Genomic DNA, 25,019 nt, shown 5'->3' with positions numbered 1-25,019 from the left:
CTCGGAGCAGCTTTCGGATCAGAGGAAGTCCTGCTCTTACAGTGACAGGGGCTGAATTAAATTCCCAGGTTGGGACCACCACTTTTTAGTCTGACCCCTGCAGCCGGAGTCTCCAAAAGCCCTTGGGAACTCGGCAGCAGAGAGAAGGCTGAGGGACACCGCGGGCAGGGAGGAGAAGGGAGAAGAGCTTTGCTCCATTAGGATCTGGCTGGTGTCTCAAGCGCACAGCCAAGTCGCTGTGGACCTAGCAAGGGCTGGATGGACTCGTGGAGCCTCAGGGCAGGGTAGGGAAGCTGGGGAGGCCGAGCCCCGCCTTGGGCTTCTGGGCGCCCTGACTTCGCTCCCGGAACCCTCGGGCCTGGGAGGCGGGAGGGAGTCTTACTGAGTGCAGCCCCAGGCGCCCTCTCCCGGGCCTCCAGAATGGCGCCTTTCGTGTAGTGGCGGGCCGAGGGGCGGGGTCGCAGCAAGGCCCCGCCTGTCCCCTCTCCGGAGCTCTTATACTCTGAGCCCTGCTCGGTTTAGGCCTGTCTGCAGAATCCGCACCAACCAGCACCATGCCCATGACACTGGGGTACTGGGACATCCGCGGGGTGAGCGAGGGTCCGCTGGACGGTGGGACGAGGGCGCAGGGGAGGGAAGTGCGAAGCAGCTGCGGGACGGGCTCTAGGGACCGTTCCTCTTCAGGGCGGCCCCCCTCGGAAGGGCCTGTGCATGCCGCTGTGTGTGTGTTGGGGTTGTGGGCGGGTAGAGGAGGCAACGGGTACGTGCAGTGTAAACTGGGGGCTTCCCTGGTGCAGACAAAGTCAGGGACCCTCCATCTCTGACACGACCTGCGGGCCATCTCTCCCAGCTGGCCCACGCCATCCGCCTGCTCCTGGAATACACAGACTCAAGCTATGAGGAAAAGAAGTACTCGATGGGGGACGGTAATGGCACCCTCGTGTTCGGGCTCTGCCCACTCACGCTAAGTTGGCACCAAGCAACCCATGGTGGCCACCTGTGGCTGCCTCTGCAGGCCTCCCCTGCTGGAGCTGCAGGCTGTCTCTTCCCTGAGCCCCGGTGAGGGAGCCCTCTGGCCTTGCAAGGCAGAATGCTGGGGCGGGATGCTGGGCCCCCGTCTGGGTAATTATGATGGGTGTCCCTCAGGGCTTGCCTAAACCCTGGAAGCCTTAGCCGTGTGGGGTCCAGAGCCCTCAGCGGGATTCTTTGTCCCTGAACCCTGGGATGTGGGACTGAGTGGTCAGATTCTAGATCCACCTGTCTCAGGGATCTTGCCACTGGCTCCTTGGGAGGGTCCCCGGGAAGGAGGGCTGGGCTCTGGGGAGGTTTGTTTTCACTTCTTCTTCCCCACCACAGCTCCTGACTATGACAGAAGCCAGTGGCTGAATGAAAAATTCAAGCTGGGCCTGGACTTTCCCAATGTAGGTGCAGGGGAAGGGGCGGTTTTGGGGGAAAGTGCGACCTGTCTCTGACTGCATCTCCTCTCCCCAGCTTAGAGGTGTTAAGATCAGGAGTCTTCTGCCCAATTCCTCTCACTCCTGGCTGTCTAAACAGTCCTTCCATGATGTTCTGTGTCCAACCGCATTCGTTCATGTGACAGTATTCTTATTTCAGTCCTGCCATGAGCAGGCACAGTGAGTGCCCAGTCTCCTCTCTACTCTTGCTTATGGGAAGGGGATGCTGGGGAGCCTGGTGGCCCAACTGAGCTTCGTCGGTTTCCCATCCATCCAGCTGCCCTACTTGATTGATGGGGCTCACAAGATCACCCAGAGCAACGCCATCTTGTGCTACATTGCCCGCAAGCACAATCTGTGTGAGTGTGGGTGGCTGCAATGTGTGGGGGGAAGGTGGCCTCCTCCTTGGCTGGATTGGGGTGTGATGCTCAGAGTGTCTGTGTTTTGTGGGTGGCAGGTGGGGAGACAGAAGAGGAGAAGATTCGTGTGGACATTTTGGAGAACCAGACCATGGACAACCACATGCAGCTGGGCATGATCTGCTACAATCCAGAATTTGTGAGTGTCCCCAGTGAGCTGCATCTGGCAGAGTTTGGATTTGGGGCCAGGACTCTTGCATTCCTGCACACACTGGTCTTAAGTCCCTGGTACCACTCATCCTCCAAGTGCTTTCCCATACTATCAGCAGTTATTCTCACAACTCCAATGTCATGTCAACAAAAGCAGAGGCAATTCCCACCAACCTTAGGACACGATCCAGGCATCCCAGGGTAGAAATTCAGTTCCTATATGGTAAAGTTTGTGTTCAGAATCTCCTTCATCACCTCTGGCCTCTGGCTTCTGTCCTGGGTCATTTCTGTCAGCCAGTTCATATCACCTGCCTGCTTCTAGAATATGCAGACTCAAGTAGAAGACTCAGGAATGTAATGGCACCCTCGAATTGCATCTTCTCCTCAACAGTTTTCTGAGTGCTGTCATTGACATGCACAGGGATCTGCGCATTTTCATAACAGACAGCTCAGAGGCAGCCAGAGGGCCTTTATTCCTCTCCCTCCTTCCTTTCAACTTGAACTTCTCATCTCCCTGGAAACTAGTCAATGTTCATTGTTTTCTTCTGCCACCCCATTAGAAGGAACTTTCTACTTTCCCTGAGCTCCCTTAGTTCTTTGCATCCTTGATTCTGCTGGTCTGGATCCAGAGGCTGCCAGGTGCTTGGGCGCTCCTGGGGCTGACCCAGAGGCTATTGGGAGGTCAGTGAGGACAGATTCAGGGACAGCATCTCATTCCTCTCTGCCTTCTGATCACTTTAGATAGGGTCTGGCACTCAGTCAGAGTCTAATAAATGCTGATGTATCCAATTGAGGCCTGGGCACTGCCCCAGTTCCAGCTTGGGGAAGATGGCTGCTTGCCTGTGGCCAGCCTGGGCCGTCCACAGCCCCGGGGAGGCCACGTCTGTGCAGGGAGCTTTTGTCCGAGGGTGGTGACAGCTGCTTTTCTGCCTCAGGAGAAACTGAAGCCAAAGTACTTGGAGGAACTCCCTGAAAAGCTAAAGCTCTACTCAGAGTTTCTGGGGAAGCGGCCATGGTTTGCAGGAAACAAGGTAAAGGAGGAGTGATATGGGGAATGAGATCTGTTTTGCTTCACGTGTTATGGAGGTTCCAGCCCACATATTCTTGGCCTTCTGCAGATCACTTTTGTAGATTTTCTCGTCTATGATGTCCTTGACCTCCACCGTATATTTGAGCCCAAGTGCTTGGACGCCTTCCCAAATCTGAAGGACTTCATCTCCCGCTTTGAGGTGATGCCCCCATCCTCCTTTCTCTTTTATGCCCCTTGTTCCGTTGCCTCCTTTCAGATGCTTTCCCAGTCCTGGAGCTACACATAGAATAACTCGCATGTATTGAGTACTGGTTTCATGCCACGAACCGTGCCCAGCACATTATACCTATTGTGTGAAATTTGAATTTTATAACATTCCAATAAGGTAACAGAATTATCTCACCCATTTTAGAGATAAGGAAACTGAGAATGAGAGGGTCAGTCCTTTGCTCAGGGTCCCAGAGCCAGTGGAGGCTGTGCTGGGCTCCCTGTGAGCCTCTGGATCTATGGGTGGCAGTCAGGGCTCTCCCATTTGTGACAGAAGAAAAAGCCTTAGGCTTCACCTAGCCTGGGTTTCACAGCCCAGGACACTTTGGAAGAGGCAGAGAACTTCATGACCATAGATGGAGCTGGCAATAGTAGGACTGACACAACGGTGGCATTGATGTCTAGTACTGAACCCACAGGCAATATTCATAGCTACCTCCAGAAGCTTTGCACGATTGGACCCCTGTGTGGGGAATCCTGAGAGCCAGGGCTGTGGCTGTAGCTGGATTAAGGTACATATGTGGGTGCCCCTGTTGAAGGAGTATATGTTGAAATGCCCAGTGCTGGGGCACTTCCTTACTCCACCTCTCTTCTTTTTTTTTTTTTTTTTTTTTTGTGATGGAGTCTTGCTCTGTTGCCCAGGCTGGAGTTCAATGGAGTGATCTTGGCTCACTGCAACCTCCGCCTCCTGGGTTCAAGCGATTCTACTGCCTCAGCTGCATGATTAGTTGGGATTATAGTTGTGCACCACCACGTCTGGCTAATTTTTGTATTTTTAGTAGAGATGGGGTTTTGCCATGTTGGTCAGGCTGGTCTCGAACTCCTGACCTCAGGTGATCTGCCCACATCAGCCTCCCTCAGTGCTGGGATTACAGATATGAGCCGCTCCTCTTCCTCTTTTTTCCCTCCAGTGTTCCACGTGTTCCCCCTGTGAGATGAGTAGCATACTGATTTTACTCCTATTCACTGACCTTCTCTGCATGAGGCAGGGAGCGAGGCACAGTGGGAGATGTATAGATGACTGCCCCATCCTGGAAATGAGTGCAGTGAGAGGCCTGCAGGCAGAGCAGCCTATGAGGTGTGTGTGGCACCACCTGGGTACCAGGCCCGGGGCCTGCCCCTCACTCACGGGGAACCATCCCTCACCCTTGCTGATCTTGTTTCAGAGCACAAATCCTACTTTAGTACAGATCCGGGAATTTGAGGCATTAGTCCAACGGGCTTCTGAGCCTAGAATCTGTTTCCCTTTCCCATTCCCCATCAAGAAATCTGCTTGCTCAGCTAGTTCCCATCAGCTCTGGTTCTGGTCCAGGCTTAGTGGCCTTGGAATTATGTAAGAGGTGCTGGGAAGGGAGGGGTGGAGGAGAGCTGAGGTCTATGGCCTATGACATGCCAGGGTCAATCAGTTTGAGAACAGGCAGTCCTGGATCTTTTTTTTTTTTTTTTTGAGATTGTGTCTTGCTGTTTCCCAGGCTGGAGTGCAGTTGCGTGACCTCGGCTTACTGCAACCTCTGCCTCCCGGGTTCAAACAATTCTCTGCCTCAGCCTCCCGAGTAGCTGGGATTACAAGTGTCTATCACCACGCCCAGCTAATTTTTCTATTTTTAGTAGAGATGGGCTTTCACCATGTTGGCCAGGGTGGTCTTGAACTCCTGACCTCAGGTGATCCACCCTTCTCGGCCTTCCAAAGTGCTGGGATTACAGGTGTGAGCCGGATGTTTTTGAATACCTTATCTGGGCATTCAATCCTGGTAAGATTGTGCACAGCACATCTGAGTGTCATGTAGCCTGATCTGCAGCAGGGCTGCAGATGCCATGGGTTAGGGCACAGTGAGATTTTGCTCAGGTATTAGATGGAGAACTTTGGACTTTCCGCTTTAAGGGGAATGATTAGAGCCTAGTCTCGCCTTTGATTTTCTTGTGCACTGCCACCCCCCATTCCACTTTCATCCAGGTTTTACTGAGACACTGGGTGAGTGTGTTCAGAGCCCCTTTGTTCTGCTGGAGTTCCCTTCTGTGTCTCCATACCCAGACAAGCCAAGAGCCTCCCTGTGGAAAAGGAGACTGTGCAGTCAAGGAGTGACAGGGCCTGGTGTGAGGGGTGGTGGGGCAGAAGAAGAAGAGAATTTGTCAGGAAGAGACCAGAACTGGAGAGAGACAGAACCAGGCTACATTGCAGTTCTATCCCCCTTACTAGGTATTTAAATGTGAGGTAGTTGCTGAACATCTATTTCCCACATGAGAAATGGTGATAATAGATTCAGCCTTGCAGAGTAGTCGAGTGGGTTTTCTAAGCTTATGTTGTAATTTCTCTTGGGTACAGAGCACCGAGCACCGTGTAGAATCTTCATAAGTGTTAGCTGTTACTGTGGTACATACAACATTACTTAAAGGAAGTTGGAAGAGTTAACTCCACAGATCTGGGGACCCTAAGAGGCTGTGTGATGCCTCAGCACTTGAGCCCACGTGGAAAGGCTGTGGCCAGGGCCCTGACCTGCTGTGTCTGCAGTGGGGTTGTCCCAGCCCTCATGGGCAGCTGACCTTGAGTTCTGGCCTTATTTTCCCCCCTCTCAGGGCTTGGAGAAGATCTCTGCCTACATGAAGTCCAGCCGCTTCCTCCCAAGACCTGTGTTCACAAAGATGGCTGTCTGGGGCAACAAGTAGGGCCTTGAAGGCCAGGAGGTGGGAGTGAGAGCCCATACTCAGCCTGCTGCCCAGGCTGTGCAGCCCAGCTGGACTCTGCACCCCAGCACCTGCCTCCTCTTTCTTTTCTCCTGTTTCTTCCCATCTTCCCATCTTTACCCCCAAGACTTCATTGCCCCTCTTCACTTCCCCTAAACCCCTGTCCTATGCAGGCCCTTTGAAGCCTCAGCTACCCACTATCCTTCATGAACATCCCCTCCCATCATTACCCTTCCCTGCACTTTAGTAAGGCCAGCCTGACCGTCCTTCCTGTTAGTGGTTGTGTCTGCTTTGAAGGGCCTGCCTGGCCCCTCGCCTGTGGAGCTCAGCCCCGAGCTGTCCCCGTGTTGCATGAAGGAGCAACATTGACTGGTTTACAGGCCCTGCTCCTGCAGCGTGGTCCCTGCCTTAGGCCTACCTGATGGAAGTAAAGCCTCAACCACATTTGCTGTGTGTCTTGTCTTATTTGCTCCTGGCCATCTACCCAGACTGTCTGTCTGTCTGTCACTGCCTCTTCCAAGGGACTGGCTGATGATCCTGGCAGTGGTTGGGTTCTAAAAGATTCTGCTGGGCATAGTAAGGCGCTTGAGAATTCTTGCTCCCATTCCTGAGAGACTCAGAGCAGGAAGCCCCATGAGGCACTGTGGAAAGGATGTCTCTTTCTTGGCCTGGATCTCCCATTCATTCATCCAGCCGTATTGAGTACTTTCCATAATTGCACAGAGCTTGTGTCTCATTGAATAGGACCCCAAGGGGGTGGAATCTCCATCAGAGAGAACCAGGGTCCCTTTTACCTTCTCCACTATATGACTGCATCACTTCTGTTAGGTCTCCAGGACCCAATCTCTATTGTTTTTCTCAGATGGCTTCCAGGTACCCTCTCCAGGCTTGCTGCACAGCTGTCATCAGGACGTTCTCTCTGGGTTTACTTCCTCTCTTTCCTGGGTACCTGTGAGAGAAATGTCTTTAGTCCTTGCATAACTGAAAGTGCCTTTACATGCTTACTGAATACTCTGGCTGATGATTTAGTCTGTTCTCACGCTGCTAATAGAGACATAGCCGAGACTGGGTAATTGATAAAGGAAAGAGGTTTAAAGGTCTCACAGTTCCACAGGGCCTGGGAGGCCTCATAACCATGGCAGAAGGCGAATGAGGACCAAAGTAATGTCTTACATGGCAGCAGGGAAGAGGGCGTGTGCAGGGGAACTCCCAGTTATAAAACCATCAGATCTTGTGAGACTTATTCACTACTGTGAGAACAGTATGGGGGAAACTGCCCCCATGATGGAGTTTTCTCCACCTGGCCCCCACCCTTGACACCTGGGGATTATTACAATTCAAGGTAAGATGTGGGTAGTGACACAGCCAAACCATATCAGATGGTGATAGAATTCTATGATGAAAACCTTCAGACCTCTAATAGATTTACTCACTTTTTTCTAGAATTGAGCATTTCTGGTGAGTAGGTAGATGCCAGTTCTGACAGCATCCTTTGCTTTTTAAAAATTATTATTATTGTTGTTATTTTGAGAGGGAGTATTACTCTGTCGCCTAGGCTGGAGTGTAGTGGTGTGATCTCGTCTCACTGCAACCTCCCCTTCCTGGGTTCAAACGATTCTCCTTCCTCAGCCTCCCGAGTAGCTGGGACTACAGGCGCGCACACTGTGCCCAGCCGATTTTTGTATTTTTGTTTTAGAGACGGGTTTTCACCATGTTGGCCATGCTGGTGTCGAACTCCTGACCTCGTGATCCACCCACCTCGGCTTCCCAAAGTTCTGGAATTACATGCGTGAGCCACTCTGCCTGGCTATATCTTTTGCTTTTTTACGCTTTTTCTGTTTGTCATTCTGAGGTCTATAATTCCAAAGGCTGTGTGGGGATTTACAGGTTGATCTCTTCTTGATTCACATCCTTGCAGGAACATGCTAAGCATAGGCTTCCTCCACCCTGACAGCAATCTGCATTGCCTCTTGTTGAAGTAACTTAAAATCTCACTGGAGAGTGAACTGCTTCAGAGGAAGATTCTCATAGCTTAGCAGTTCCTAAGCTGTGATACCAGAAATAGCTGTTGAGTCTGTGGGTCATGTATTCACGCAAGGCTCAGCAGGGAGATCTTGTTACAAATCAACAAAGGTCTCTTCTCCAAAAACTGTATATCCAAAAATACAACTCATTAAAAAATGAGTCAGAATTTCAACAAGCATTTCCCAAAAGTGAATATCCAAATGGCCACTAAGCTCATGAGAAGGTGCTCAACATCATTAGACAGCAGAAAGTTAAAAACCCCTAAGATCGTACTGTATCCCCACTAGAATGGCTGACATTGAAAGGACCGACAATTGTTGTTGATTTATGGAGTAACTGGAACTGTCATGCATTGCTGGTGGGAAAGCCACTTTGGAATACTGGCACTGTCAACTAGAGCTAAACATACATCTACCCAGGACCCAGAAATCCCACCCTACAGGAATGAGTCCTAATGGATTCCAAGAACCAGGTGTAGTGATGCCAAAAGCAGCTTTATTTTAAATAGCCAATAACTGAAAACAATCCAAATTCCATGAACAAATGAACTGTGGTTTATCAACATAATTCCATCATTCATATAATGGAATACTTACTCTGCTATAATGAAAATAAACGTGCTAACGCTATGTGCAAAAACATGGATGGGCCTCACAGACGTATTGAGTAAAAGGATCCAGACAGGAGAAAGGACACACAATCTCATTCCACTTACACGAAAATCAGGAGAGGGAAATGATTCCATGGTATCAGAGGTCAGATGATTGGTGAACTTTGTGAGAACTGGAAGGTTGCCTATTGAAGGGGCCTGGTGGAGTGCTGTAAGTTTTCTCTCTTTATCTGGGAGGTGATTCCAGAAGAGTACACAAGTGGAAAAGCCCACAGAGTAGCACACTTAAGGCCTGTCCACTGTATGTATCTTACACTTCAATGAAAAGCATGCATTAAGGCCTGTGCACTGCATGTGTATTACACTTCAGTTAAAAGCATGCACATTATTTGTGTGCTTGTGTTTGCTTTCCCTCATAAGATGTCAACATCATAAGGACATGTGTTTTTCTCTCTTCTTGTTCACTGATGTAACAGGTGTTTGCATATCACCTAGGACAGTCCCTGAGCATAGTAGGTGCTCACTGAACAATTATTAAGCAAATTATACGTTCATCTTAATGGTGTCATTTCAAATTCTCTTTAGATTTTTATTCATGCCTACTTCTTCAGATAGGTGAGACTGGTGTGCGTGTTTACTCTTAGATTCTACAGTTTTTTCTCTTTAACATTTTACTTCTTTTTTTTGAGACAGAGGCTCACTCCGTTGCCCAGACTGGAGCACAGTGGTACAATCTCAGCTCACTGCAACCTCTGCCTCCTGGGTTCAAGCGATTCTCTTGCCTCAGCCTCCTGAGTAGCTGGGACTACAGGCATACACCTGGCTAATTTTTGTATTTTTAGTAGAGATGAGGTTTTGCCATGATGGCCAGGCTGGTCTCGAACTCCGGGCCTCAAGTTATCCACCCACCTCTACCCCTCAAAGTGCTGGGATTACAGGTGTGAGCCACCACTCCTGGCCTAACATTTTACTTAAAAATCTGTATATGGACTGGGCGCAGTGGCTCATGAGTGTGATCCCGGCACTTTGGGAGGCCGAGGGGGCAGATCACGAGGTCAGGAGATCGAGACCATCCTGGCTAACATGGTGAGACCACATCTCTACTAAAAATACCAAAATTATTTTTTTTTGTATTTTTGGGCATGGTGGAGCTTGCCTGTAGTCCCAGCTACTCAAGAGGCTGAGGCAGGACAATTGCTTGAACTCAGGAGGCGGAGGCTGCAGTGAGCCAAGATCATGCCACTCCTCTCCAGCCTGGGCAACAGAACAAGACTCCGTCTCAAAAAAAAAAAAAAAACAACTGTATATGTTGGCAGTCTATATGCATGCCTACTTCTAATATTGATGGCTATCTCATATTAGTTCCTGTGGATAAACTATATTTTGCCTAGTCATTCTTATGCTATGGCATATGTAGATTTTTCTAACTTATTTATTTGTTTTTAGAGCAGGGTGATCATGTTTTGACTAATTCTTTCCCGTTTTTGGTGACTTTGAGTAGATCCCCAAAGCGCTTACTACAAGGTAAAGGGTGAGACTGGTTTAATGGTATTACAACAGATAATTTCATTGCTCTCCAGAGACAATAACTTAATTTATGGTGCCACCAGCAAGGTACACGGATCATTCTGCGCTATTTTAGACACTTAGGAGATCGCGATTTCATCTTATGATTTTTTTTTTTAATAAGAACACCTTCACATTTTCTGGCTGGGCATGGTGGCTCATGCCTGTATTCCCAGCACTTTGGGAGGCCAAGGCGGGTGGATCACTTGAGGTCAGGAGTTTGAGACCAGCCTAGCCAATATGGTGAAACCCTGTCTCTACTAAAAATACAAAAATTAGCTGGGCATGGTGGTGGGCACCTGTAATCCCAGCTATTCAGGAGGCTGAGGCACAAGAATCACTTCAACCTGGGAGGCAGAGGTTGCAGTGAGCCAAGATCGTGCCATTGCACACTGCACTCCAGCTTGGGTGACAGAGTGAGATTCCATCTCAAAAAAAGAAAAAAAGAATACCTTCAAGTTTTCTACCTTCACCTTTTTTGTTTATTGGTTGTGCATGTTTCTGCCAATGAATCACAGTCTATGAATCTACTTGTTTGTGAATCTCCTGTATAAAACTCTCTACCCATTCTCTACTGGTGGCTTAGTCAACTCCTGGAGAAAGGTTAAAGAATGATCTTGTGGCAGTCAAGGCTTTTTCTCCCATAGGCACAATGTAATTAATTGTGATTTTGTTCTTGGTTTCCTGTGGCATAATGTGATGGTTAGTTAGTTTTCTGTGTCAACTTGACTGGGCTAAGGGATGCTCAGATGGTTGGTAAAATTATTGTGTTTGTGAGGGTGTTTCCAGAAGTGATTCGCCTTTGAATCAGAAGGCTGAGCCAAGATTTCTCTCAGCAAATGAAGGAGGCATCCACCAAACTGTCAGGGCCCAGAGAGGAGAAAAAGACAGAGGAAGGGTGCATTTGATATCTCTGACTGGGACATCCATGTCCGCCTATCCTGGGACCTCCACACTCCTGGTTCTCTGGCCTTCAGACTTGATCAGGGACTAACACCATCGCCTCCCACCCCCACCTTTGTTCTGAGGCCTTTAGAGTCACACTGAATGATACCGCTGGCTTTCCTGCTTCTCTGTCCTGCAGCCAGCTGATTGTGGGACTTCACTCCAAAATTGTGTGAGCCAATTCCCATAAGAGATAAATAAATTTGTAAATAAACACACAAATTTCCTACAGGCTTGTCTTAGTGGCGTCACTTCAAATTTTGAAGAACCTTGACTAGTACACATAGCAAAAAAAAAAAAAAAAAAAAAAAAATACACAAGTGGGTTACCATCATCAATAAGTAAGTTTTATAAAATCAAACACAAGATAAAACGCTGCAGCATATCTATTACCTGGGTTTTTTTCTATATGGAAAGCACTGTCTGAGATGCCTCACAGTAAACTCCAAGGAGATTTTGAGGGAAGATATTATCTCTTCTCCTGGTAAATCTCTCTCTTGATGATTATTGTTTTAAAGTCTCCAAAGATCAAAACATCTGCTTGCACATTTTGCTGATTCATTTTGGGTGAGGGTCTCTGGCACGCTTGGAAGGGTGGGTGAACAGTGGGAAGGGGGCTGCGTCTGGTGACTAGCATCACTCATATCCATGTCTGTGGCAGTCATCAGGTGCTTATTATATATTTGACTTTTGGCCACCCCTCTGGGGGTGTTAAATGCAGGAAGGGTCTAGTCAAGTCATTACAAGTTGGCAGTGACTTGTAGCAACTTTCTACACACCCTTCTCAGTCAGGGTGGATACCTTTTGAAAATAAGTTCAGTTCATCCTGCCTAGCTTTGCCCCAGCAGCTCTAGAAGAATTACCCGATGGTGCTGGGCTCAGGCTGCCTGGCTCTGGAGCAATGTGCTGAGAGCTGCAGGGGAGGCCTGCTGTCTGACTGGCAGAGAGAGTCCCACCACTCCCTACCCTGTACCCTGGAAGACCAGGCTGCCCAGCTTGTCCACCTGGTAGTCCATTTCCCTGCCCAATTCTCCTTCTCTCATTCCTGATGTGCAGCTTGATGCCTGCATGGGCTGCGCCCGCTGAGATTGTCTCTAGGTCCTCCCTTCTGCCAGCTGGTGTCCAGGGAAGTGGGTCCTCTGGCCTGCTTCCTGCCAGCCAGAATTTCGAGGACCTTGTTTCTCCCACTGCAGCTTTTGACCCTGTCCTGGATCACAGACTAGGGTTTCTTAAGGTCAGCCGTACAGAGATTTGGAGGGCAGAATTCTTTGTTGTGGGGCGCTGTCCTGAGCATCGCAGGGTGCTCAGCGTCCTACCCATCCTCTACCCACTAATACCACGGGCGCTTCCTGGTGTTTACAATTAACAAAGTCTCCAGACAGAGCTACATGTCCCCTGAGGGGCAAAATCACCTTCACTTGAATCACATCCAGTGGTGTGCTGGATGGATACTAGCATTAAAAATATTAATAATAATAAAAAGATTCATAATGTAGCTCATGTAGTTAATTCCTTTTTGATGGAACATTTATTTAAGTTAATAATATAAGTATCATTAATACCTAACAATATGGGTATATGTATATGTAATTTTCTTGTTTACCTTTTTATATTGATCTAGTGTCAGAGTTTGAGAAATTGTAGAAAGATTAGAAACGACTCTGATTACCCTAGATACTAATGTTTCCACATGGGCTTTCTGCCCCCCAGAGTACCCTCTGCCCCTCCTTCTCCTGCCCCCGCCTTTCTGTCTCTGTCTCCCCCAGCAAGCTCCCTATGAGCACAACACCATTATAAGAAAAACACTATTTTCTTTTCTCTGAGGTAGCGTTCCTGATGTTTGGATTCAGGCTGATAAGTGACAGTGATTTATAATCATCCTTGCCTGTGTTGTCCTTCCCACGTTAGGTCATGTCTGTAGTTGATGACAATCTGTGTCATCCATGCCATTTTCAAAATTTTTGAAAACATATCCAGCCTAATGCTGAGGATAAAATGCCCTTTTGTGTTGCTATTTTTCTGTATCACGCTTTTTGTACTTCATTCAGAATCTTTATCTCTTAACATGTTTTGGCCTGTTTGTGTTTCTTCCACTTGGTGGTAACATCAATTAACATAGAGTTTAGAAAAATGTTTCCCCAATTTAAAAAATCACTTGTACTACATCTTCTTTCTTAGTTCTGATTTGTATTAACTTATAATTATATTTTTTGTTTTTGTTGTACTAATGCTGTGTTAATTACCTAAGTTTTTTTTTGTTGTTTTTTTTTTTTGTTTTTGAGACGGAGTCTCGCTCTTTCGCCCAGGCCGGAGTGCAGTGGCACTATCTCGGCTCACTGCAAGCTCCACCTCCCTGGTTCATGCCATTCTCTGGCCTCAGCCTCCCGAGTAGCTGGGACTACAGGTGCCTGCCACCACGCCCAGCTAATTTTTTGTATTTTTAGTAGAGACAGGGTTTCACCATGTTAGCCAGGATGGTCTTGATCTCCTGACCTCGTGATCCGCCCGCCTTGGCCTCCCAAAGTGTGGGGATTACAGGCGTGTAGTTACCTAACTTTTAAGAGAATAAACTATTACATATAACAAGCAAATTGGTTAAAGTTTCAATATTTCTCTTAAGGTAACTTATTGCTTCCACTTCTTTTTCCATCTCTAACTTTGTGCCTGTTCTACTTTCTTGAAATTCTAGTTTGTTTGCCTTATTCTTGGTATCACAGGCATGTTGGAAAAATGTTTTCTCAATTCAAATTTGGTAGCATCTTCAAATGGTGATTTTTATTTTCTTCTTTTCAGATTGAAGAAAAGATTCTTTATATTTCAGATTTCCTAAGTTTACCCAAACAATATTTAAGAGACTTTAATACATTTCCATGAATTAGGATACATTTTATTTTGTCTGTCAGTATTTGTTTCTAATAGATTAGTTTTTAAAATTCTGACAACATGTTAGGTAGATTTTCTGTTAATTTGCCTTGAGAATGTAAGAATGTTGTCAGAAGAGACAGAAGGAATTATGAAATCCAGTCCAGAGGTCCCATTACAGGCCCTTGGTAAAGTGGGACCCAGTGCATTTTGACTGTCTGGCACAGCATTGTTTTAAAAATTAGAACTTTTCCACATTTTGCAGTTCAGACAGCACATACAAATGCAGAAGTCCAGGCCCTGTCGGGACTGAGTTTCTGTGTGGTGACAACTGGCTACAACCCCTTCCTTCTGAACACTTGCAGCTTCCCTCATCCCTGCTGCTCCTGATCCCCATCCACAGACCCACTTTCCCCGCTGGTGTGATCCTTGTGGCCACTATGGCAGCTACTTTGGAGAGCCGCTAGTCCAGTCCTTCCCGCCTTCTGCAGAGCTGTACTCCTGCTTCTGAAGAAGCCACCTGGGGCCTGGCCTTCTTTCTGGCTCCTCAGAGTCCTTGCAACAGCAGGCACTACTTCTCTCTCCTGCACTCAACCCCTCTCCCACTCCACTGCCTCTCAGTGTGCCAAAACACGAAGATGTGTCCTGATTTTCAAAATCTCTCCCCTGAAGTTCCCACCTGATATGTAGTTGGAGATGGGCAAATACAGTGTCCTTGAAGCATCATTTTATTCATAGTGCCTGGAATGTAGTAGGCTCTCGACAATTGTTGTTTCAATAAAGGAATGACCAAATATATGAATACTGTAAAAAGTAAAGTAGAGGTTCCTCTTCAAAGAGACTTTTCTCCCCATCTAATTAAGAATAAGTCGTAACTTCTCTTAGAAGCAAAATTTATTCAAAGACCGGTGCTGATATTCTGAAATATCTGCTAGCTGTAATAAAGAAATTAATGTACTTTATGTTCTTAACTCCCACAATTTAGCCTAAATACTTGCCCTGGCATGCTTATACTGATCCAAACAAGCATGAGGTCATAGCCTGTTCCTCTTCCTTATTTGAAGGTGTTTTTACCTTTCTCAGCATTCCACAAGTGAGTTCCCCCTTCCTTTGTTCTCCTCTGCCTCTGCCTCTTTTAAAAAGTTCTAAGTTGCTAGCCAATCAGGACAAATACAGAATGTGAGGTCCCGTTCCAGCCAGTGGAAACTGGACACAGCAGTAGGGTGGACACATCAAGTTATAAATGACCCTTTCTCCTTTGTTCAGTGTACTCTCGTGGTAAAACTGCTGGCGAGTGTACCCTTTCTGCAGAAAGTAAAAATGGCCTTTGTTGCAGGAAGTCAGGGACCCCGAACGGAGGGACCGGTTGGAGCTGCAGCAGAGGAACATAAATTGCAAATATTTCATTTTAATATGGACATTTATCAGTTCCCAAATTAATACTTTTATAATTTCTTATGCCTGCCTTACTTTAATCTCTTAATCCTGTTATCTTCGTAAGCTGAGGATACAGGTCACCTCAGGACCACTGTGATAATTGTGTTAACTGTACAAATTGATTGTAAAACGTGTGTTTGAACAATATGAAATCAGTGCACCTTGAAAAAGAACAGAATAACAGTGATTTTTAGGGAACAAGAGAAGACAACCATAAGGTCTGACTGCGTGCAGGGTCAGGCAAAATAGAGCCATATTTTTCTTCTTGCAGGGAGCCTATAAATGGACATGGAAGTAGGGAAGATATTGCTAAATTCTTTTCCTAGCAAGGAATATTAATATTAATACTCTGGGAAAGGAAAGCATTCCTGGGGGGAGGTCTATAAATGGTCACTTTGGGAATGAATGTCTGTCCTATGCAGTTGAGATAAGGACTGAAATACACCCTGGTCTCCTGCAGTACCCTCAGGCTTACTAGGGTGGGGAAAAACCTGGCCCTGGCAAATTTGTGGTCAGACTGGTTCTCTGCTCTTGAACCCTGTGTTCTGTTGTTTAAGATGTTTATCAAGACAATACATGCACCGCTGAACATAGACCCTTATCAGGAGTTCTATTTTGCCCTTGTCCTGTTTCCTCAGAAGCATGTGATCTTTGTTCTGCTTTTTGCCCTTTAAAGCATGTGATCTTCGTACCTACCCCCTGTTCGTACACCCCCTCCCCTTTTGCAATCCTTAATAAAAACTTGCTGGTTTTGAGGCTCAGGCGGGCATTACGGTCCCACTGATATGTGATGTCACCTCCAGCAGCCCAGCTGTAAAATTCCTCTCTTTGTACTCTTTCTCTTTATTTCTCAGCCAGCTGACACTTATGGAAAGTAGAAAGAACCTACACTGAAATACTGAGGCAGGTTCCCCCAATATCTGGCGCACCAACATGGTTTTCTTTTTCCTAAGTGCATGTGGGAACCTGATTCCCTTTTGTAGGTGTGGAGAAACGTTCATCGGTCCAGTCCTCAGAAATGCTTGTTCGGCTCCCTGATGATTGGTGAATTTTCTACATATTGTCTCGGGTAACTATGGGTCACATGGAGTCTAAACATTATGCTTATCTCTGCTATATTAAACTCCTGTTAAAACAGGGTGGAGTTTGGGTGCCCATGGAAAATATGGTCACCCTATTCAGGGTGTTGGAAGAACACTGTCCTTGGTTTCCTGAAAAGGGAACATTAGATGTGGAACTATGGGATCGCGTTGGTGCAAAATTCCAGGAACTGGTCCCGTCAGGAAATTATGTTCCCTTCACTGTTTGGGGTGACTGGGCCTTGGTATGTGCCATCCTAACGACATACCAATCCTGTGACCCCCTGCAGTTACCACAGTTTTCTGAATCTGGCGACCTTCTACCTCTTCCACAGCTTTCCTCTCCCACTCGGGCTTCATTATCTGCTCAGCCTCTCCCTTCACCTACTCCTCCCCCACCTAATGATATTGAGGATTCAATATCTAACTCCGGTGACTTTGGCTTAATGTCACCCTCTGATGATCTTATTTCTTTTCATGAAGACCTGATACTTGTAGCTCCCATGGCCCCGACTCGGACAGCTCTGCATCATATCTATGCTAACTCTTCCCTTTACAAATCTTTGCAGGCTTTGCCTCCAGAGCCATCTAATGGCTCCAGACCAAACTACAATTTACCTGTAATTCTGCAGGCCCTCCCCCACCGCAGCCCCTCACCCTCCTGTCATTTCGGTCCCTCAACCAGTCACTTTGCCATTCACTCAACCTGCTTCTCTGTACCCTTCTTCACACATGGACGCCCCTGCCACTCTGGTTGCACAGGATTTCCCAATAATCACCAGTATGCTTCTGTCTCTTCTGCTCCCCCAATGCCCCTTTCTCACACTCTCATACTGGTCCGACCTCCTCAACCTCAGTTTCCCTTATCTACACATACTTTTACTGTCACTTCTATGCCAACTCCATCTCATGTGCCTGCTCTTGAAACTTCCATGCAATGCTTATTACCCCAGAACAAAGAAACAAGTGGATTAGAGGCGTGGGCTTATCCGGTCACGCTGGAACCTCCCAATGCTCAAGGGGTACAAGTGCGTTGATATGCACTGCTCAATCTTACCTTTTCAAAAGAATTCAAGGATGCTTGTGCTCAGTATGGTCCTGCTTCTCCATATGTTAAAATGGCATTACAGACTCTTTGTACTGAGGTCATTTTGCTTCCTTCAGAATGGGACCTTTTGGCGAAAGCTGTTCTAACTCCATCTCAGCATTTACAATTCTGTACCTGGTGGTCAGAGGAGGCCCGTCTGCAGGCTCAGCTAAATCAGGTTGATGGCATTCTAATTACTCAGGCTCAGCTCACAGGCTCTGATAATCACTCTGACACTACTGCCCAATTAGACTTTGACGCTCTCACCACGGAACAAGTAACAAAGTTGTGTATGAGAGTTTGGGATAAACTAGGTGCCCCAGGCCAAGCTCCTGTTTCTTTTACTACTGTTAAACAGGGTCGCAGTGAATTACATCCTGATTTTTTGGCTAAATTACAAGATGCTGTTCAAAATCTGTCTCTGATGATTACGCTCAAGGTATTCTCCTTCATATGTTAGCTTTTGAGAATGTGAACCATGAGTGTAAAGTGGTCATGCGTTCTGTCTAATGACAAAATTTACCTGATCACAAGGTGTGCCTGCATATATTAAAGCTTGTGAAAGCATTGGATCAGAGACCCACAAAGCTATTCTGTGGGCATGGGCCATGAAGGATGGCAATCAAACTGGCTTGACTGAATTCTTTTCTTGGAGCCTGCTATAATTGTGGTCAACTTCATCATACCCAAAAAAATTGCACTGTTAAAAGTGGCCAAGCCAGCTCAACAAACATGGCCAAATGCTCTTGCTACTGTTTGCCCTCATTGTCGTAAAGGTAAACACTGGGCAAGTACTTGCCACTCTAAGTCTGATATAGATGGCAATCCCTTGCCACAGAACCATGGAAATGGGAAGCAGGGCCAGTCCCAGGCCCCAGTATCAAATGGGACACCTCAGACTCAGACCAATATTGTGTTTCCGCTTCAAGCGGTCCCAATACAGCCCCCAGCACAGGCAAATTTACCTACAGCCAACCCAGATGGGTCCCAGCCGCTTCTTCTGTCTCAGTACAATGCTTGTCTACCTCCACAGTAGGGGGCAGGGCGGTCAATCTCTGTAGTACCACTCCTCTAAATTTACTACCGAATTCTTTGCCTTTAATTGTCCCCACGGGGGCCACTGGCCCTTTACCTCAAGGCTTGGTGGGCCTGGTGTTAGGTAGGGGATCCACCTCTGCTAAAGGTATCATAGTTCATACTGGTCTCATTAATTCTGATTCCTCTGATGAGATTAAAATAATCGTGTCTGCCAAGGTTCCTGTTTCCATTCCGGCCAGTGAGTCAATTGCTCAACTACTTTTACTACCTAATATTGTTTTAAACAAAGGAGATAAGACAGGGGGCCCTGGGATGGGCTCTGGCGGTGAAAAAGCCGCTTATTGGATTAAAGTAATTTCTAAACAACAGCCCACCTGCACCATACATATTAAAGGAAAAAAGTTTGAGGGCCTAGTAGATACTGGGGCTGATGTTTCTATTATTTCCTCTAATTTACGGCCTTCTTCCTGGCTTAAACATCCCGCTAACATGGGACTAGTAAGGGTTGGAAAAGCTGATGAAGTTCACCAAAGCACATTTATCTTGCCTTGCACTGGGCCTGATGGTCAAAAGGGAACAATTCAGCCTTATATCATGCCAATCCCCATTAATCTTTGGGGTAGAGATTTGCTGGAACAATGGGGGGCTGAAATTAATATTCCACATAACTCTTCTCGTGCTCCCAGTCAACATATAATGGAAAACGTGGGGACTGTTCCTGGACTCAGTCTCGGTCCAAAACATGAAGGAATTACTAAACCTCTTCAAGTTACTGTAAAAGAAGACAAGGCTGGTTTAAAAGCATAATTTAACCACTCCCCACTCCCAATTCCATTTAGCATTGTTTACTTTAAACTTTCTAAATGTTCCTAGAGACAATACTCTGACTGCAGCCGAACACCATTATACATGCAAAAAATTCTCCCTAAATGAAGGCAAGCCAGTGTTATGGAAAAACTCCCAGACAAATACCTGGGAACCTGGAACAATTATAATGTGGGGAAGAGGGTATGCTTGTGTTTCACCAGGAGATCATCAATCCCCTGTCTGGGTGCCCACTAGAAGACTTAAACTTCGTGTGAATACTGACAATGAAAAACACAGGGAAGAGATGTCCACGTCAGAGACTGCCCTCATACCTGGTGAGATCTGTGCCGACTCCTCAAAAACTGGCACACCAAATCAAAATGTATCTCATTCAATCCTCCCTAATGGCAACAGAGACCCCTCTAACTAATCCCACTTCTCCTAATTACCTTTCTTTTTCTCCTTACAAACCTAAAAATCTCACCATTTCTATTAGCCTGAAAATAACATCCCTCTGTTCTTCTCTTCCTCCTTCAGCACTGGATCTCGCTTACAATAGGTTTTATTTAATAATTCTACTCCTTATACTTTCTGTCTCACCAGTTTCCCCTCACACTGATTTGCCTGCTACACAAAATTATTCTTATTGGGCTTATGTGCCCTTTCCTCCACTTATTCGACCTCTCACCTGGATGAATGCTCCTGCGGAAATCTACACTAACGATAGTGTGTAGATGCCTGGAGCTATAGATGACCATTGCTATAGATGACCTGGTTGAGCGGGGGCTCAACCAGGAGAAGAAGGCACTGCATTTAATGTTACTATGGGTTATAAATACCCTCCTCTGTGCCTCGGACATGCACCTCGTTGTATCCATCTAGAAACTCAAGTCTGGGCTGCTTATCTTCTGGAGAGATTAGCTACAGGAAAATGGGGACATTTGGTCTCCGGCCTCTCCCTTTCTCCTTTAAGACAAATGAAAGGGGGAGTAATAGGAGATACCCCATACTTTCAATATAAACCTGTAGGAAAACTATGTCCTAAAAATTTTGAGGGCCCATCTAAAACTTTAATTTGGGGAGATTGTGTTAACTCACATGCAGTAGTGTTAAAAAATGACTCATATGCTTTAGTAATAGACTGGGCACCAAAGGGCTATTTAAAAAACAATTGCTCCTCTGGGGGAAGGGAATTCCTGGAGGCTACTTATTTTATTTCTTATTGGGAGGACGAGGATCATCATCCTACTTTGCATAGGTGGTTCAGCTCATTCTTTCCCTTAAAATGGGAAGATAAGGACATTACCCTCCACCCCCAAGGCCTTGTATGATATTCCCCATTCTGAGCCCAGAACACCCAGAACTTTGGAAATTGGCTATTGTCACGTCTGGACTGCGAGTATCTGTGATTCTGAACCCCATGATAAATCCCCTTTGAACCCTTTTCCTCTTTTTGATGCCGATCCTCCTTTACGGGACTCCAATTGGCATTACGATAATTCTTATCGACCCAGGTATGCCCCTCTACTTCTTCAGCATACCCCGGCACCTCGGTTTGCTTCTTTATGGTGGAGAACATCGGGCATTGCCACCACTGCTCCTCTCCCTCAGTATCAACATAGATTCAAACATTCTGCTTTGTTTACCTCCAACCTGACTATTCCTATACAGAGTTGTGTTAAGCTTCCTTACATGCTGTTAGTGGCAAATATCAAAATTTGGACAAACAATCAAACTGTCCAATGCATTGTCATTTATACACTTGTGTTGACTCCCGTTTTGACTCCAGGAAAAGTGTAACGTTGGTTGGAGCTCGAGAAGGAATCTGGATACTGTGTGCCGGACCAGCCAAAGAATCCTGTGTCAAAACCGAGAGAACGAATAAGCCTTCATCACCATGGCACATTTATATAAAAAGAAAGGGAGAGATGTTGCGGGAAGTCAGGGACCCCGAATGGAGGGACTGACTGGAGCCGCGGCAGAGGAACATAAATTGCAAATATTTCATTTTAATATGGACATTTATCAGTTCCCAAATTATTACTTTTTACATTTCTTACGCCTGTCTTACTTTAATCTCTTAATCCTGTTATCTTCATAAGCTGAGGATATATGTCATCTCAGGACCACTGTGATAATTGTGTTAACTGTACAGATTGATTGTAAAACATGTGTGTTTGAACAATATGAAATCAGTGCACCTTGAAGAAGAACAGAATAACAGTGATTTTTAGGGAACAAGAGAAGACAACCATAAGGTCTGACTGCGTGCAGGGTCAGGCAAAATAGAGCCATATTTTTCTTCTTGCAGGGAGCCTATAAATAGACATGGAAGTAGGGAAGATATTGCTAAATTATTTTCCTAGCAAGGAATATTAATATTAATACTCTGGGAAAGGAATGCATTCCTGGGGGGAGGTCTATAAATGGCCGCTCTGGGAATGTCTGTCCTATGCAGTTGAGACAAGGACTGAAGTACACCCTGGTCTCCTGCAGTACCCTCAGGCTTACTAGGGTGGGGAAAAACCTGGCCCTGGCAAATCTGTGGTCAGACTGGTTCTCTGCTCTTGAACCCTGTGTTCTGTTGTTTAAGATGTTTATCAAGACAATACGTGCACTGCTGAACATAGACCCTTATCAGGAGTTCTACTTTTGCCCTTGTCCTGTTTCCTCAGAAGCATGTGATCTCTGTTCTGCTTTTTGCCCTTTAAAGCATGTGATCTTTGTACCTACCCCCCGTTCGTACACCCCCTCCCCTTTTGCAATCCTTAATAAAAACTTGCTGGTTTTGAGGCTCCGGCGGGCATCACGGTCCTACTGATATGTGATGACACCCCTGGCGGCCCAGCTGTAAAATTCCTCTCTTTGTACTCTTTCTCTTTATTTCTCAGCCAGCTGACACTTATGGAAAATAGAACCTATGTTGAAATATTGGGGGCAGGTTCCCCGATAGCCTTGCTGAGGAAATTAAATTTATGTTCAAGTGCTATTTCTTTATGGCACCAAGGAACAACTATTTCAAACAATACTAATGTAACAGTACTGGTTCTATGTGTTTCAAAATTGTTATTCTCATGAGTGTTAGCTTTCTTAAAAAATCATTTTTTTCAATTGGATCTAGACATCTTATCTTTCACAGCTCAAGACCCATTAACTCAAAATCATAAACTCTTAATGCATAATGAGAAATATAATGATTCCTAGGGCCAGGCACTTGTGTCTGTGCTGGTGCTATTGCCTCAATGCAGGAAAATCTATGTAAGAATTCACTGTGAGGCCAAAACTGCTTCCTAAACATGGATACCTGCCAGGTATCTGAGCTGGGAGTACTGCCCAGGTCTGGATGGGTGGGGAGTGTTTGCAACAAGGACTATGCCTTGCCAGCCTCAATGACACAGTGTCCAAGTGCCCCAACTTAGCAGCCACCTGCTGACCACCTGATTTCTGTGGCCTAATAGGGATGTGATGAAGTCTACCTGTTTACTCAACCCCAAACCACACATTATCCAGGTGGTTTGAAACTTTTTTGATATACTGGTTTCATCCTCTGGAGTCCTAACAATGTTTTAGCTAATTTACAAAACAAAAACAAAAACAAAAACAAAAAACAAAAAACTACTTTTTTGCAGCACAATAGCCTGGTTTACATTGCAAAATGATTTCTCATTAAAGGTCTATCATCTATTTCCATATATCCATTATTATTTGTAATATCCTTTAAACAAAGCAGTCAACCCCAGGCTAATCCATTGCACAACTCTTTTGAAAGTCTTCCTTCTACCTTGAAAGAAGAAAGTTGGCAGGTTGGACATTGTTCTTGTGGAGGTTGTACCATGGGTCACATATCACGGTGTGACTTCAAAGGCCACTGGAGCCACCGTCTCATACTGAAGAACACACATGGGTCAGGAGCCAGGTGCAGGTCCAGAATGGTGGATCTGGAGAGGGGAGGGTCCCTGCCTGTGGTCCTGTGGGGAGCCCTCAGGCTCCTCTCTGGCCACCATCCTCTGACCTCCCTCCTCAGCAGGACAGGGTTCTGGCTTCTCTGAGGGACAGGTTCTGTGGCAGGCCAGGTGTCACTAACACAGGCCCCCATAACAACTGTTTCAGTACTGACTGAGTGGTGAAGTTAAATATTAAAAGCTGAAAAAACCAGTACCTTTATACAAAGGCTGGATGTAACAAAAGCCCACCAAGAGTTTTGCTTAGGCCTTTCCTGGGCCTTAAAGCATGACCAAACAACGAAGGGATTCTTAACAAGACCTATTTAGAATTAAACAAGTTTTATTGTGAGTCTGAAGAAACTCCCCAGGCCTCCACAAACAAGTTTATTGGGAGTCTGAAGGAACTCCCCAAACCTCCGTGATTTAGCAGGAGACAAGATAAGGGTAATCATCCCCTGCACCTGGACCCATTTAGATTTAAGTAAATAGACTGAGGCTCCAGAGTAAGGTCCTCAGGACCCAGACCTCAGTTACAGATTAAAGAAGTTAATCACTTATGTCTTTAGATGAATGCACACTTACTTGTAGACATATAGCTTAGAAGGTATATATGCTCTGGAAAACTTTAATTTTGAGTTGGTCTGGTAGTAATTTCCAGGCCTTCTCCCTGTGACCGGTTGCAGAAATAAAACCTCTCTTCCTCTCCAGTTGATCTGCGTCTCGTTATTGGGCCTAGAGAAATAGCAGCCGCACTCTCAGTTTGGTCCGGGAAGTTCTTCCATCCTCCCTCGCCTGCTCTCTGTGGCCACTGCACTCACTGTTGCTGTTGCTGTTCTGGTCTCTGTGAGGTTCACCTAGTGGACTGGCTGGACATTTCTAGGGGGCACCTCAGATACCTCACCAACTTGCTGGATCTGATCCTTGGATTTTGATTCATAAATTGTGCCAAAAAATGAAGTGGCTAATTTACATAGTACTTAGCCAGATGACCGAAGGACTCAGTACCCAAAGGCCCCTAACAGAAAACACAGACCACATTTCCTTTACTCTGGCCCTTTTCCTGGGGGTCCTTCCTATACCACTGACACTGTTCCTGTGTAGGCGGGGCTAGAGGGGAGACTAAGCCCTCGGAGTAGCTTTCGGATCAGAGGAAGTCCTGCTCTTACAGTGACAGGGGCTGAATTAAATTCCCAGGTTGGGGCCACCACTTTTTAGTCTGACCCCTGCAGCCGGAGTCTCCCAGAGCCCTTGGGAACTCGGCAGCGGAGAGAAGGCTGAGGGATTCCGCGGGCAGGGAGGAGAAGGGAGAAGAGCTTTGCTCCATTAGGATCTGGCTGGTGTCTCAAGCGCACAGCCAAGTCGCTGTGGACCTAGCAAGGGCTGGATGGACTCGTGGAGCCTCAGGGCGGGTTGGGGAAGCTGTCGAGGCCGAGCCCCGCTTTGGGCTTCTGGGCGCCCTGACCTCGCTCCCGGAACCCTGGGGACTGGGAGGCGGGAGGGGGCTTATTGATTCCAGCCCTGGGCGCTCGCTCGGGGCCTACAGAATGGCGTGTTTCGGGGTCGTGGCGGGCTGAGGGGCGGGGTCGCAGCAAGGCCCCGCCTGTCCCCTCCTGGGCC

At 46.6% G+C, this 25,019-nt stretch overlaps 1 protein-coding gene across 2 annotated transcripts; it reads left to right on the top strand.

Annotated features, from left to right (window-relative positions):
- Nucleotides 1-464: 464 nt before the first annotated feature.
- On the top strand, nt 465-6,446 carry GSTM1 (glutathione S-transferase mu 1). Of its 2 annotated transcripts, none has more exon segments than NM_001367585.1 (8): nt 465-590; nt 851-926; nt 1,357-1,421; nt 1,732-1,813; nt 1,912-2,012; nt 2,959-3,054; nt 3,142-3,252; nt 5,895-6,446. In NM_001367585.1, coding segments are annotated over 8 exon segments (657 nt in total). In that variant the 5' UTR covers nt 465-554; the 3' UTR covers nt 5,985-6,446.
- The last annotated feature ends 18,573 nt before the right edge of the window (nt 6,447-25,019 follow it).

This window comes from Pan troglodytes, chromosome 1 (assembly GCF_028858775.2).
Source record: "Pan troglodytes isolate AG18354 chromosome 1, NHGRI_mPanTro3-v2.0_pri, whole genome shotgun sequence".
Taxonomy (NCBI): Eukaryota; Metazoa; Chordata; class Mammalia; order Primates; family Hominidae; genus Pan; species Pan troglodytes.
Note: the sequence above shows the minus strand (reverse complement) of the source record. Positions and strands in the feature narration are given on the sequence as shown.